Raw genomic sequence first — 12,409 nt, 5'->3', positions numbered from 1 at the left:
GATTCTCAAGGCAAGAACACTGGAGTGGGTTGCCATTTCCTTCTCCAATGCATGAAAGTGAAAAGTGAAAGTGAAGTGGCTCAGTCGTGTCCGACTCTTTGCAACCCCATGGACTGCAGCCTACCAGGCTCCTCCATCCATGGGATTTTCCAGGCAAGAGTACTGGAGTGGGGTGCCATTGCCTTCTCTGTACAATGGATTAGATACTTCAAATTACAGCCCCTCTACTAACTGATAAACCAACAAAATTCATGTAAATGCTACCTGCAAGATACTCACATTGTATATGAGAGCAAAGAAAGGTCAAAAGTAAAATGATGGGGAAAAATGTATATATTATGGAATACTAGGCTTCCCAGGTGGTGCTAGTGGTAAAGAACCTGCCTGCCGATGTAGGAGACATAAGAGATGTGGGTTCATTCCCTAGGTCAGGAAGATCTCCTGGAGGAGGGCATGGCAACCCACTCCAGTATTCTTGCCTGGAGAATCCCATGGACAGAGGAGCCTGGCTGGCTACAGTCCTTAGCAAAGAGTTTTGACTTAGCAAGCCCACACACATGTGAATACTAACTATAAGAAAGCTGCAGTAGCTATAGCAAGGTCACAGAAAGGAGATTTTAAGGGAAGATGTGCTAATTTAAAGAGGATATTTTCATGATTATACAGTGGTACGCCCTTAATAAAGATATTACAGATATTAGAATCCAGGGAAGATATCAAAACATAGCTTTGAAATACAGAATAATACTTGACAGAATGAAAAGAAGAAATAGACAAAATAACAATCAACCTGAGGGAACTTTAACAAATCTTTTTCAATACCATGCAGACCAGGCATACAAAAAAGAAGGAAGACTATAGTAGATGTAAAACACCACAATCAACACATTTAGCTAAATAACATATAAAGAGCAATGCACCCAATAATGAAAGAATTCACATTATTGTAAATGCACTAGGAACATTTATCAAAAATGACCATATGGTAGGACAAAAACCTTCGGATAATTGAATTTATACAGAGTATTTACTCTGACCACAGTGTAATTAAATTAAGAATTAATAAGAAAATACAGTTAGCCATCCTTATTTGGAGAAATTAAGCAACATCCTTCCGAAACAGTACCTGGGTCTGGGAATAAATTTAAACATGAAAATATTGTGAAATAGTGATAGCAAAGATATGATATAACTAAATTCTTCTAATGCAACTAAAGTAGTGCTTAAGGGAAATTTATACCTTAGATTTAGAAAAGAAGAAAGGCTGAAAATGAAAAAACGTGTAAGCTTCTATTTAAGAAACCAGGAGAAGAGAAAATAAAGCCTAAAGGATACGGAAGTTGGGATTAACAAAGAAAAGAACAAAAATTAATTTTAAAAAAGAAGGTAAGCATGGTGGTAGTGACGGTGGTTTAGCCCCTAAGTCAAGTCCTACTCCTGCGACTCCATGGACTGTGGCCACCAGGCTCCTCTGTCCATGGGATTTTAGGCAAGAATATTGGAGTGGGTTGCTGTTTCCTCCTCCACGGGATCTTCTTAACCCAGAGATTCAACCTGCGTCTCCTGCACTGTAGGTGGTCTCCTGCATTGCAAGCGGATTCTTTACTGCTGAGCCACCAGGGAAGCCCAAGGTAAGCATGATAGAGAAAACAGAGGAAAACCTTTCAAACATGGCTCCTTGAAAATTGATAACCACTGAGCAATACTAAACAAGAACAAAGAGAAAATGAACTTAACAATACCAAGAATGAAGAAACATCACTATAAATCATACAAATTTTTTGGTCATAGTTTTATTGAGATTAAATTTACATATCTAATGTGGATGAGTACTCAGAAGATTTTCAATTTCTCCACAACCTTGCCAACACTTATTTTTTTTTAATCATAGCCATTTTGAGAGGTGTGAGATGATATCTTTTATGGTTTTGATTTACATTTCTCTGATGACTAATAATATTGAGCATATTTTCCTATACCTATTGGCTATTTCTATATCTTCTTTGGAGAAATGTCCATTCAAGTCTCTGGTTAATTTTTTAATTGGGTTATTATGGTTTTTTTCTTGTTGTTGTTTTGCCCTTGAGTTGTAGGATTTCCTTATATATTTTGCAAATTGTCTATTTTTGCCTGTTCTTTTGGTGTCATATCCATGAAATCATGAAATAATGTATATTTATTTGGTGAGGAAATAAATTATCAGGTATCTAAAATGTAACTTGTATCCGTTGATGATATTACAACATCACACACAGTAAAATAAATTCAGATTCAGTAAGGTTATAAATATTCTTTACTCAAATTATAAAGTTATTTGAAGAAAATGAAATGAATAAAAGCTATTTTGAGATGAAGAATGGCATCTGAAACACTGCATTAAAGGCAGAATTCCTAAAAATAAAACATAGTATATTTGATCATATAACCACACCACATACACAACCCTAAAGACATATGCAAAAAATGGGGTAAATACTTTCAATAGTATTTAAAAGGCAGTAAGTGGTGTTAATTTGTAGAGACTTCCTATAAATAAATGAACTTTTAAACATTCTAGAGAAAAAATATAAATGATGATGGAAGATATCTTAAAGATATCTGAAATACCTTTAAGTATTTACTTGTTTATCATGTCCACATTCCATGACAAATACACACACATATATACCCCTGAATGAAGGTTCCACTACAGGAAGGAACTTGCATATCTTATTAACCCCATGTTTCTGCTATTAGGATGGTGATTGCACATTCACCGTTCAACAAGAATGCATGGAGAAGCTTTTCTAAATACCATGATGGGGCTTGATAAATATTTATTGAATGAATACATAGATGAATAAAATTCAGTGAAATAGAATTTCTTTAAATTCACGGTAATCAGCAAAATAGTAAAGCAAATATAAATTAATGGTAATATTTTCTGATAATAAATGGTGCATGTAAAAAATAATTAGTGCATAAGCACAGAATTAATTTATATTCAAATTTCCACTTATGCAATTTTTAAGAAGTTTTTCTTAAATTTATTTTTGGCTATACTGGGTCTTGGTGCTGCACGTGGGCTTTCTCTAGTTGTGGTGCACAGGCTTAGTTTTTCCATGGCATATAAAATCTTCCTGGTGTGTGCGCATGTGTGTGCTGTTTCTTCAGTCGTGTCCAACTCTTGTGACCCAATGGACTGTAGCCTGCCAGGCTCACCTGTTCATGGGATTCTCCAGGCATGAATACTGGAGCGAGTTCCCATGCCCTCCTCCAGAGAATCTTCCAGACTCAGGGATCAAACCTGCATCTCTTATATCTTCTGCACTGGCAGGCAGGTTCTTTACTGCTTCCTGGATGGGAGATCAGATTCATGTCCTCTGCACTGACAGGTGGATTTTTAACCACTGGACCACCTGGGAAGGCCCACTTATGCAATTTTCAATGGACAATTATTAAATGAATTCTAAGCTACTGTTATGTGTTATTCAGTATGACATTGGTCAAGCAAAGATTGCTGTAAAGAGAGAAAACTCTTTAAAAAGGGAATATATAGAAAAAGTCAGGAAAAAAAAAAAAAAACAAATAGCTACCTAGTAAGGCAGAAATGTGTGCAGTAGACTCAAATAAATTTTCTAAGAAAGATTTGTATTTAGAGGAAGCAAAATTAACCAAAAAAAGACACAAAAGAATTGTAAGTGAAAGAAATACACATAAGTTCAAAAAACACAAGAAAATATAAGTGTAAATGGTTCTTGTCATAAAATATGAGAACTTGTGTATTCTCTCCACATCATCCTACCAAACTTTCTACCCACTTCATGCAGAGAACCTCTGAAAAAATGATGGCAGGGCCTCTGTGAGGTGATCGCTCACTTTCAGGGTCAGAGACTTCACCACAACCCGTTTTATGGTGCTTTATTGTCAAAAAAGTATCATAGATAAAAGTCCAATAGTTTAACACTGCTTTGGCCTTTGAATGAAAAGACAAAGAAATGAAGAAACAGAGGCAAGGAAAGGGAAAAATCTCTGCTTTTGAAATATCTATCTCATTTAGTTTATCTCATTCTCTCATTTGTAGATTTCAGGCAATGCCCAACATATCATTCAAGGTATACCTGAATGGGGTGTGAGTGGAAGGTGGGGAATAAGAGAGAGAGAAATGTTGAAGGAAGTAAGGTGCTATGGTTTGACTATTTGTCACCCCACCAACATTTTTTTTTTTAATTCCAATTCCCAGAGTAATGGTATGAGGCACTGGAGCCTTCTCAAACTCTTCCAAAAAGGATGAAAGGAACACTTCTAAAGCCATTTTATGAGGCTGAGATTATCCTGATACCAAAACCAGACAAGGACACCACAAGTAAAGAAAATACTGGCTAATAGCCCAAATAAATATAGATTCAAAAATCCTCAACAAAATATTAGAAAACCAAATTCAACAATACATGAAGAGAATACTGAACAACCCACTCCAGTATTCTTGCCTGGGAAATCTAAGACAGAGGAGCCTAGCTAGCTATAGTCCATTGGATCGCAAAGTATCAGATGCAACTTAGTGACTAAACAACAATAATAATACCACCACCAAGATCAACAAGGATGCAAGGATGGTTCAATATTCACAAATTAATGTGATACACCAAATAAGATAAAGGCAAAAATCATGCCCTTTCAACAGATGAGGAACAAATATTTGACAAAATTCAACAGCCGTTTATGATACAAAAGATCTTTACAAAGGAGATATAAAGGGATTATACCTCAACAAAATAAATATCATATGACAAACCCTCAGCAAACATCCTACTCAACTGTAAAAAGCCGAAAGCTTTTCTTCTGAGATCAAACACAAGGCAAAAATGCCTACTCTCATCACTTTTATTCAACATAGTTTTGGTAGTTCTAGTCAGAATCATCAAGCAAGCAAAAGAAAATAAGAACATCCAAATCTGAAAGGAAGAGTCAAAACTGAGACACTATTGAAAACTTTAAGACATTGTGAAAGATATTAAAGAAGGCACAAATAAATTGAAAGATATTCTGTGCTCATGGATTGGAAGACCTAATATTGTTAAAATGATCACACTACACAAAGCAACCTACAGATTCACTACCATCCTTATCCAAATGTCAATGAAAATTTTCACAAATATGGAACAAAGAATTCTGAAATTTGTGTGGAACCACAAAAAAAAAGTGAATAGCCAAAGAAATCTTGAGACAGAATGACAGAAGGGTTGTGCTTCCTGATTTCAAACTATATTACAAAGCTGTATTAATCAAACAGTATGGTATTGCTATAAAAATGGACACAAAAATCACTGGAACAGAATAGAGATCCCAGTAATAAAACCAATTGTATGTGGTCAATCAATTTATGACAAAAAAGTAGAGATTATAGCATCAGGAAAGGACTGTCTCTTCAAAAATGGTGTTGTGAAAGCTGGATGGTTACATGCAAGAGAATGAAACTGAAAAACTCTTACACCATTCACAAAAATTAACTCAAAATGGATTAAAGACTTGATCATAAGTCCTGAAGCCATAAAAATCCTAGAAGAGGGGCTTCCCTTGTGGCTGTGGTAAAGAATCCACCCACCAATGCAGAAGACTCAAGTGTGATCCTTGATCCAGGAAGATCCCTGATGCCACGGAGCAACTCAGCCCATTCGCCAGAACTGTTGAGCCTGTGCTTTAGAGCCCGGGAACGGCAACTATCGAGCCCACGTGCCACAACTACTGAAGCTCGGTGCCCTCCAGCCTGTTCTCCTCAACAAAAGAAGCCCCTGCAATAAGAAGCCTGTGCAATGCAATGAAGAGTAGCCCCTGCTCACTGCAATTAGAGAAAAGCCCATGCAGCAACAAAGACCCAGCACAGCCAAAAATAAATAAATTTTAAAAATTATTTTAAAAATCCTAGAAGAAAAATTAGGATGAAAAGATCCTGACATCAATCATCATGAGGATATTTTGAGTTTGATGCCAAAATAAAAGCAACAAGAGCAAAAATAAGCACTGAAACTACAGAAAACTAAAAAACTTCTGCACAACAAAGGGAAAAGGTCACAAAATGAAAAGGTAATTTATGGAGTGGGAGAAAATATTTGCAAATTACATTTCTGACAAGAGTTAATATCCAAAATACTGAAAGAATTCATACATCTCAATAGCAAAAGCAAACCAACAAACAATCTGATTAAAAAATGGGCAGAAGACCTGAATAGACATTTTTTTTTTTCAAAGAAGACATAAAGAGGGCCAACAGGTACATGAAAAGGCGCACAATGTTATGTCATCAGAAAAATGCAAATCAAACTATAATGGGGTAACATCTCACATCTGTTAGAATGGCTTTTATCCAAAAGACAAGAAATAACAGGAGCTGGTGAAAACGCGGAGAAAAGGCAAACCTTGTGCACAGCTGGGCAGGGTGGGGAGGGGGGAATGTGAGTTGATGCAGCCCCTATGGAGAACAGTATTGATGTTCTCCAAAAATTAAAAATAAAACTGTCATATGGTTCATCAATTTCACTTCTGGGTATTTATCTGAAGGAAACAAAATACCAACTTGAAAAAACTGTGCAACCAAATGTTCATTGCAGCATTATTTACAATAGCCAAACAACGTAAGTCTTCTCTGATGGATAAATGGTGATATGTACGTATGTCCAGCCAACAAAAAGAAGAAAATCCTGCCATGTGTAGCAACATAGATGAACCTTGAGGGCATTATGCTAAGTGAAATAAATACCATATGATCTAATTTATATGTGGAATCTTAAATACAAAAAAGGGGGTTCAGAGATGTAGAGAACAGTTTGGTGGTTGCCAGAGGTGGATTGATGTGGACAAAACAAGTGGAGTTAGTCTAAAGGTACAAACTTGCAGTTCTAAAGTGAATTCCATGAAGGTGTAATGTCCAGCATGGTGACTACAATGAATCTGTATTATATACTTGAAAGTTGGTAAGAAAAATTCTCCTCATAATCAATGAATTGTAATGATACATGGTGATGGATATTACTAGACTTATTGTGGTGATCATTTACCAATATACAGAAATATATAAGCTTTACATTTAACACCTGAAACTAATACAATGTTATATGAATTATATCCAAATTAAAACTCTAAATAACAAGGTTGAAATATGGATTAAATTAGCTCCATCCTAAAGTCATTTTGTGGACCCAACTTTAACTCATCACTTAGATATTTTAAAATATAAAATCTCACTACTGATATCCTACAGGGTTGGGACAGACACAGAGAAACAGACAGCAAGTCACCTTCACACGAGATATAGGCTTCCTCCTTGGACGAGCAGGAAGTGTAATTCCAAGGGTCAGAAGGACACTGCCAGAGAGAGGTATCAGTGTTCCGACACCGAATTCCATCTAACCACTGGGGTCTAGAACCTTCTCTGAGACCAACAATAGTGTTGAGGGTTCCACTCTCCCCACAGCCAAGCTGTCTGCAGATCACGGACACAGTGATGTCTTCCATGGGGCTGCGGCAGACACTGCCCCAGGTCCCATTGTAGAAAACTTCCAGCCACCCAGCACACTGCTGGTCCTCACTCACCATCCTGAGGGCCAGGAACTCTAAGGTTGAAAGGGGAGGAGACAGGACACAGTGAGCATTCCTCTCAGAGCTCTGGGGTTTGCTCTTTCCCAGAAATCGTGAACACTCACCCCTGACCCAGCTGAGGAGATACCCACTAGGTGACAAGACTGAAATCTGTCTCCCTTTTACTTGACTTTGTCCATTAATGTCTGTCTTTCTATTTCTACCACAATGATGTAGTGAATACGAACAGAGAGAAAGACCAACAAAGACACCTGCAGGGAAGGGCCCTGAGCCTTGTTTCCTGATAAAACCTGTAAAAGAGCATATGAAAGGGATGTGGGTGGTGGAGAAACAGGCAGAACAGTGAACCCACAAATGTCTATGTTCCAGTCTTTCAATCCCGTGAATGTTGCCTTATATTTCAAAAGAGATTTTATAGACATTATTAAGACAAGAAACTTAGGAGCTTGGGATGGTGAAACTGACCTGCAATATTATGAATTAACCATATAAACCCAATCTAATTATCCCTAAAATTGGAATACTCTTCCTGAGTGTGGTTAGAGGAAGATGAGACACTGAGGAATGGTCAGGGGAGGGAATGTTGTCTGAAGAAGAAGATGGGCTCCAAGCCAAGGAATAAGGCCACATAGGAACCAGAAAAGACTGGCAAACGAGTTCTCCCCAGGGCCTCCAGGAAGAACGCAGCCCCTGTGGACACTGGGGTGTTGGTCTACGGAGACCCTTGTCAGACTCCTAGGGTATAGAACTGAACAGAGTAAATCTGTGCTTTCATTACAACGTCAACAGGATCACCAGACTGTACTACCACAGGGAACTGAAGGAGAGCCCTGCTTTCATGTGGAAACCGTAAGAAATGGCTCTACCAGGAAACACTGCTGAGAACAAAGGACCAGACTCTCAGCTGCTTCAGAAGGAAGTAGAAGCACTTAGTCTTCACGTCTGCTGGAAACACAGGCTCCATGGGAGGAAGCCTTCTTCTCTGGTCCTTTCAGCATCTATCCCTCAGGACTCAGACTCCTGTCTTCCAGGGCCCCACCCCTCCCCCTGCCTGCAGACAGTGTGCAGCCCACACCTGAGCAGATGACCCCCGCGTCCTGCTTGTGTCTGCAGTCGTGCCGCCCCCAGCCACGGGAAGGGCACTTCCACACGTGAGACTCCTTTCCTGTGCAGTTCAGGTCGTCCAGCCAGATGGGTCCTGATCCTGCCCCAAAGTGAGCAGACGTCGTGGCATTGAGGGCTTGTCCACAGCCCAGCTGCCTGCACACCACGTGGGCATCGTCCAGATCCCAGCCGTCATCACAGATGGTGCCCCAGGAGCCCTGGTCAAGGATCTCCACTCTTCCGGCGCAGGGACCGCCCCCGTCTACCAGGCGGAGCTGTCTGCTGTCTGAAGAGAGAGAAATTGGACAATGGGGCGGTGACCCAGGCAGGGGTGGGAGTGGTGGGGGGCTGCAGATGAGAAGCGTCTTCTGTCCTGTAGGACCCTCACCTGAGCAGTAGGGGGCGCTGTCCTCTGAGGCTGCAGAGCCTGTTGGTTCAGAAAGGGAGTCGCTGCACTGGGGCAGCACCTGGGTCTGGTTTCCTGCAGAAATAGCAACGATCAGAGGGACATGAGTTACCGGGAAATAGTGAAGGATAGAGAAGCCTGGCGTGCTGCAGTCCAGGGGATAGAAAAGAATTGGACACGACTGAGCGACTGAACAGCAGCACATAATCTTTGCTGTTACATTCACTGAAAAGTGAATGTGTCTCCTTCCCTTGAAGTTCTGCTAACCTTTGTGAATTCCCAGTAAGTAATAATGCTGCTGCTGCAGCTGCTAAGTCACTTCAGTCATGTCTGACGGCAGCCCACCAGGCTCCTCTGTCCCTGGGATTCTCCAGGCAAGAATACTGGAGTGGGCTTCCATTTCCTTCTCCAATGCATGCCTGCATGCCAAGCCGTCCCAGTCATGCCCGACTCTGTAGTAACAGAAGGGAATTAAGGTAAAGTTCTTTGACTTTCAGCACTAGGTCTGAAAACGCATGCAGCCTCTTGTGAAATCACTGAGGACTTTTGCTTTTAGGGCAAGTCTGCTCTGTTGAGACTCTCATCCTGTGGAGACGGTCATATGCAGGTATCTGGTCACTCAGTTCAACCCAGCTGACCTTCCAGTTGCCAGGCTTGTCCTCATGAACCATCCTGGATCCCCAGCCCAGTTGCGTCCTCAGATGATATCAGCCCCAGCTGATACTGGGCTACAACCTGATGAGACTCCAAGACAATACAAATCAGAGCACTTCCCAAATTCCTTCCCAAACTCGAGGAAAACGTGAGCAAAAGTAAAACGGGGTTTTAGGATGGTAAGTTTTGTTGGAAATTTGGTTATGCAGCAATAGTAATCAAACACTTATAATTACCACACTACTAAGTATTTACTGGAGAAGGCAATGGCACCCTACTCCAGTACTTTTGCCTGGAAACTCCCATGGACGGAGGAGCCTGGTAGGCTGCAGTCCATGCGGTCGCAAAGAGTCGGACACGACTGAGCGGCTTCACTTTCACTTTTCACTTTCCTGCATTGGAGAAGGAAATGGCAACCCACTCCAGTCTTCTTGCCTGGAGAATCCCAGGGACGGTGGAGCCTGGTGGGTTGCCGTCTATGGGGTCACACAGAGTCGGACACGACTGAAGCGACTTAGCTTAGCTTAAGTATTTACTGAAGACAACTGAAGTGTTTGTTTTCAGAACAACCTGTATATGCATATGTATAGCATCTTTATCCATAATGGCCCAAATTTGGGATGCCACCTAAAACACATGGCATTGCTTTTGGAATAAAGTAACAGGCAGAAGCTAGAAGGGGTGAAGGAGGTTATTAGCAGAAGCCTGATGGGCTTGGGCAATGCTGTCAATGAGGATTGAAAGGAAGTGAGGAAATACAATTGGGGCTGAAAGAAAAATATATGTTGATATTTATGCAAAATAAAATGGTTGCTGTAAGTGACTAGATTTTGAAGTACTTTGTTACCCGGCAACAGTAACCGGAAACACCTTTTTTCAGTCTCAGTAACTATAGAGCAAAACAAGCAAAGCCAGTCACTAAATATTTAGAATATTTGAGTGGGGTGATTTAACAAACATACCTCTCAAAACTAGAGAATACACTTTATTCTAAGCACTTACAGGTCATTTTCCAAGGCTGATCATATATTATACAAAAAGTGAGATCCAAAATTTTTTCAAAGGGTAAAATATTTAAAAATATGTTTGTGTGTGTGTGTGTGTGTGTGTGTGTGTTTTACTAAAATGGAATTAAGCTAAAAACAAAAGACAAATAGTAAAATCTCCTGTTATTTGTTTTGTGGCTAAGTCATGTTTCACTCTTTTGCAGCCTCAAGGGCTGTAGCCCATCAGTCTCCTCTATCCATGGGATTTCCCAGGCAAGAATACTGGAGTGGGTTGTCATTTCCTTCTCCAAAACCTTCTGTAGTGAGGTATAATTTTCATGCATTAAAATACACATATTTTGAGTATGTTTTCATAAGTTTCACAATTGCCTATGCCAGCATAACCATTACCACAGTTAAAATTCAGAATATATAGGATTATTTGCAAAGTTCCTATGTGCCTCTTGCAACCAATAAAAGCCCCACAAACCCAGATCCAGGCAAATACTGATCTATCTTTTATCATAATAGATTAGTTGAATTTTTTAAGAATTTAATAAAATCATACAATATGGAATCCCTTTTAGATGGCTTCTTTCATTTAGCATGCTTTGAGATTTTCTGTGTAGTTGGATTTATGAGTAGCTTATTCTTTCTATTGTTAAAGTCTTACATTGTTTGACTATGCCAAAGAAAATTTTCCTTTCTTTCATTAAAGAAAATTAGAACATGGAAGCAACCTAGATGCCCATCAGCAGATGAATGGATAAGAAAGATGTGGTACATATACACAATGGAGTATTACTCAGCCATTAAAAGAATACATTTGAATCAGTTCTAATGAGGTGGATGAAACTGGAGCCTATTATACAGAGTGAAGTAAGCCAGAAAGAAAAACACCAATACAGTATACTAAGGCATATATATGGAATTTAGAAAGATGGTAACAATAACCCTGTGTACGAGACAGCAAAAGAGACACTGATGTATAAATCAGTCTTATGGACTCTGTGGGAGAGGGAGAGGGTGGGGAGATTTGGGAGATGGCATTGAAACATGTATAATATCATGTATGACACAAGTCGCCAGTCCAGGTTCGATGCACGATCCTGGATGCTTGGGGCTGGTGCACTGGGACGACCCAGAGGGAGGGTATGGGGAGGGAGGAGGGAAGAGGGTTCAGGATGGGGAACACATGTATACCTGTGGCAAATTCATTTTGATATTTGGCAAAACTAATACAATATTGTAAAGTTTAAAAATAAAATAAAATTAAAAAAAGAAAAAAAGAAAATTAGAGTGGCTTGTACTTTCTTACTCTTTAAATAAACATGTCTGACTTTTCTGCCTAAATTTTTTGTGGACATATCTTTTCATCCCTCTTGGGTAACAGAAATTTTGGGTAACATAGAGTTGCTAAGAGCTGTTTTCTCTTACTTTATCATAAGCAATGTATTTCTAATGGATCAATAACCTTCTCCATACTTGGAATTGTCAGTCTCCTTAATTCTAGCCAGTCTAATTTGTGAATTTATATCTCATACTTTAATTTGAATTTCTTTAATAGCTAATGATATTTGGTATCTTCTCATTTACTTATTGGCCATTTATATATCATCTTTGGGAAAGTGTCTTTCTTAATATCTTGCCCATGTTTAAACTGGATAGTTCTTTACTTATTTTT

At 39.4% G+C, this 12,409-nt stretch overlaps 1 protein-coding gene across 1 annotated transcript in view; it reads right to left on the bottom strand.

The window, feature by feature from the left end:
• LOC102402808 (antigen WC1.1) overlaps positions 1–12,409 on the bottom strand; it is a gene marked incomplete in the record, with an annotated part of 1,152,186 nt that overhangs the window by 1,071,823 nt on the left and 67,954 nt on the right. Inside the window, 3 exon segments of the mRNA XM_045165269.1 lie at positions 7,275–7,589; positions 8,651–8,965; positions 9,068–9,160. Coding sequence (XP_045021204.1) covers positions 7,275–7,589; positions 8,651–8,965; positions 9,068–9,160 — 723 coding nt within the window.

Source organism: Bubalus bubalis, chromosome 4 (assembly GCF_019923935.1).
Source record: "Bubalus bubalis isolate 160015118507 breed Murrah chromosome 4, NDDB_SH_1, whole genome shotgun sequence".
In the NCBI taxonomy this organism is placed as follows: domain Eukaryota; kingdom Metazoa; phylum Chordata; class Mammalia; order Artiodactyla; family Bovidae; genus Bubalus; species Bubalus bubalis.
Note: the sequence above shows the minus strand (reverse complement) of the source record. Positions and strands in the feature narration are given on the sequence as shown.